At 54.8% G+C, this 1,833-nt stretch overlaps 1 protein-coding gene across 1 annotated transcript; it reads right to left on the bottom strand.

The window, feature by feature from the left end:
- Positions 1-987: 987 nt before the first annotated feature.
- On the bottom strand, positions 988-1,494 carry LOC149200114 (uncharacterized). Its single transcript, XM_089400852.1, has one exon. The coding sequence runs from the start codon at positions 1,492-1,494 to the stop codon at positions 988-990; it is 507 nt and encodes a 168-aa protein (XP_089256978.1).
- Positions 1,495-1,833: the final 339 nt, after the last annotated feature.

Here is a 1,833-nt window from a genome sequence, read left to right as displayed (position 1 = left end):
ATGCCTCCAGATCGGCCCATGACATCGATAGCATGGAAAGACCAGTTATGCAACCAAGAGCTTAAGATTGAGATGGCAGATACCGCATTACAGAGGGTTTCTTGCAGGAAGATGATATCAACCGATTCAGAAAAGAGAAGTCGCTTCAGTGCCAGCTTTTTCTCGGGACTGGCCATCCCTCTACAGTTGAAGGACATGAGCTTCATGGGGGGGATGGGGGGAGGGTGTCCTTTGCTCTAAGAACCCTTTCAATGGTATGTTGTCTACCCTGTATTACTTCGTCCCCAGCTTGATTTTTAGCCTTGTGAATGTTGGAGGGTCTGCCTCGACCCTGCTTGGGCGAGAGAAAGGAGGGGGCGGAGTCCAAGCCAATGGCGTCCGGCTCTTTCAGTTTAGCAGTGGAGCGGGTGGAGTATCTCGGAGTGGAATTAACCGAGGGGGAGGGCGAGGGGAGGGGACAGGCTTGGATGGAGGAAAGGGGTCCGGAGGAGAGGAAGGTAGTCGGTTGCGGGAGAGGGCAGGTCACGTAGAGATGGGGGGGTTTAGAGGGGGGAAAAGGCGGGTGGGAGCCCATCACCAAGTCAAGTGCCGAGGGGGATGATGGGCCAGGGATCCAGATAGGAGGGGGCATATGGGAGGATAGCGATAAACTAGAAGTAAAAAGATGTGGAGAAGAAATAGCAGGGGAGAAGACATACCCGAAGAGAAAACTACGCCCTTTGCAGCCCTTGAGCACGTCAGAGGAGGAGAAGGCGGTCTGATCAGGATTTTTCCCTGCTTTTTTGCCGAGGGTGCAAGCGGCGCCTCCACTGTGTCTGAGGTCCTGATAAGTTCCGCCCGTGGTGCTGCCGCGGCCTGAGGAGCTTGGGGTTCTGCTGAAGTCGGATGTTCTTGCAATATGGATTCCTGATGGGCCTTTTTGAGGAGGGGGCAGTCCTTGTAGAGATGATCCACTTGATGACATCTTCTACATCGATAAGGGATCCCTTAGTAGTCAAGTTTCTGCTTCCTCGAAAGAGTTTTCCACTGTATAGTGATATGTTCCTGCAGACCTCCTCTCGTGTCAAGGTGGACTAGTATTCTGGCATATGCCATCATCCCTGTCGCAATGTAGGATTTGTCTGATTCCATGTAGGCGCCCAACGAGTTGCCAATTCTCCGGAAAATTTCTTCGGACCAGTACTGCAGCGGTAAGCCCGGAAGTCTAACCCATACAGGCCCGACCCCAATTTGTTCTGTTTCCGGGTCGAAGAGGGGCGTCCATCTTTTTAGAAGTACGGGAGCTTTTTCAAAGTGCCAGAAGGATGACAGAACCCAGCTCGTGTGGTCAGCCCTCGCGAACCTCAACGCAAACCAGCCTCGCACGAACGTTTGGACCGTGGGGATTTCCACCAGGTATTGACCCCATATTTCTGATGCCCAGGTCTTCAGTTTCTCTGCCGAATAATTCCTTCCCCTGATGCGTCCCACTAGAACTCTGTCCGCTAGGTCCATCGCGTCTCCCCACTGTATGTCTTCTTCGAGCCTCAGTATGATGTCTTTTGGTCTGGATTTAAGGCATTGGAGTTTCTTCTTCGGGCGGGAGGACATACGGCTAGGGTTTTCTGGTGCCCTAGGTTCAGCGAGAGCGTCCACCGGGGGAGGGGAGAGGGGGATCGAGACGGGGGAGGGGGAAACCTCCGGGAGGGGGGGGATGGGGTTGTAGCAGCCCGAAGTGGCAGGGGGCGCGGAGAGGGGGAGGGTAGCAGAAGGGGGAGGGGCAGCCAGGGGAATGTCAGGATGCGGGGGGGGGAGGATGAGGAGTCTGCAAAGTCGAGGGACCAGCTTCAAGGG

The sequence above is a fragment of the Pinus tabuliformis genome, chromosome 2_1 (genome assembly GCF_031772625.1).
Source record: "Pinus tabuliformis cultivar Carrire ecotype Pingquan chromosome 2_1, CPIR1, whole genome shotgun sequence".
Classification (NCBI taxonomy): Eukaryota; Viridiplantae; Streptophyta; class Pinopsida; order Pinales; family Pinaceae; genus Pinus; species Pinus tabuliformis.
This window is presented reverse-complemented; position numbering and strand designations above follow the sequence as displayed.

Bases quoted from the DNA above. Each gene is read 5' to 3' on its own strand.
- LOC149200114 (XM_089400852.1), bottom strand. From the start codon at position 1,494: ATGGACCTAGCGGACAGAGTTCTAGTGGGACGCATCAGGGGAAGGAAT.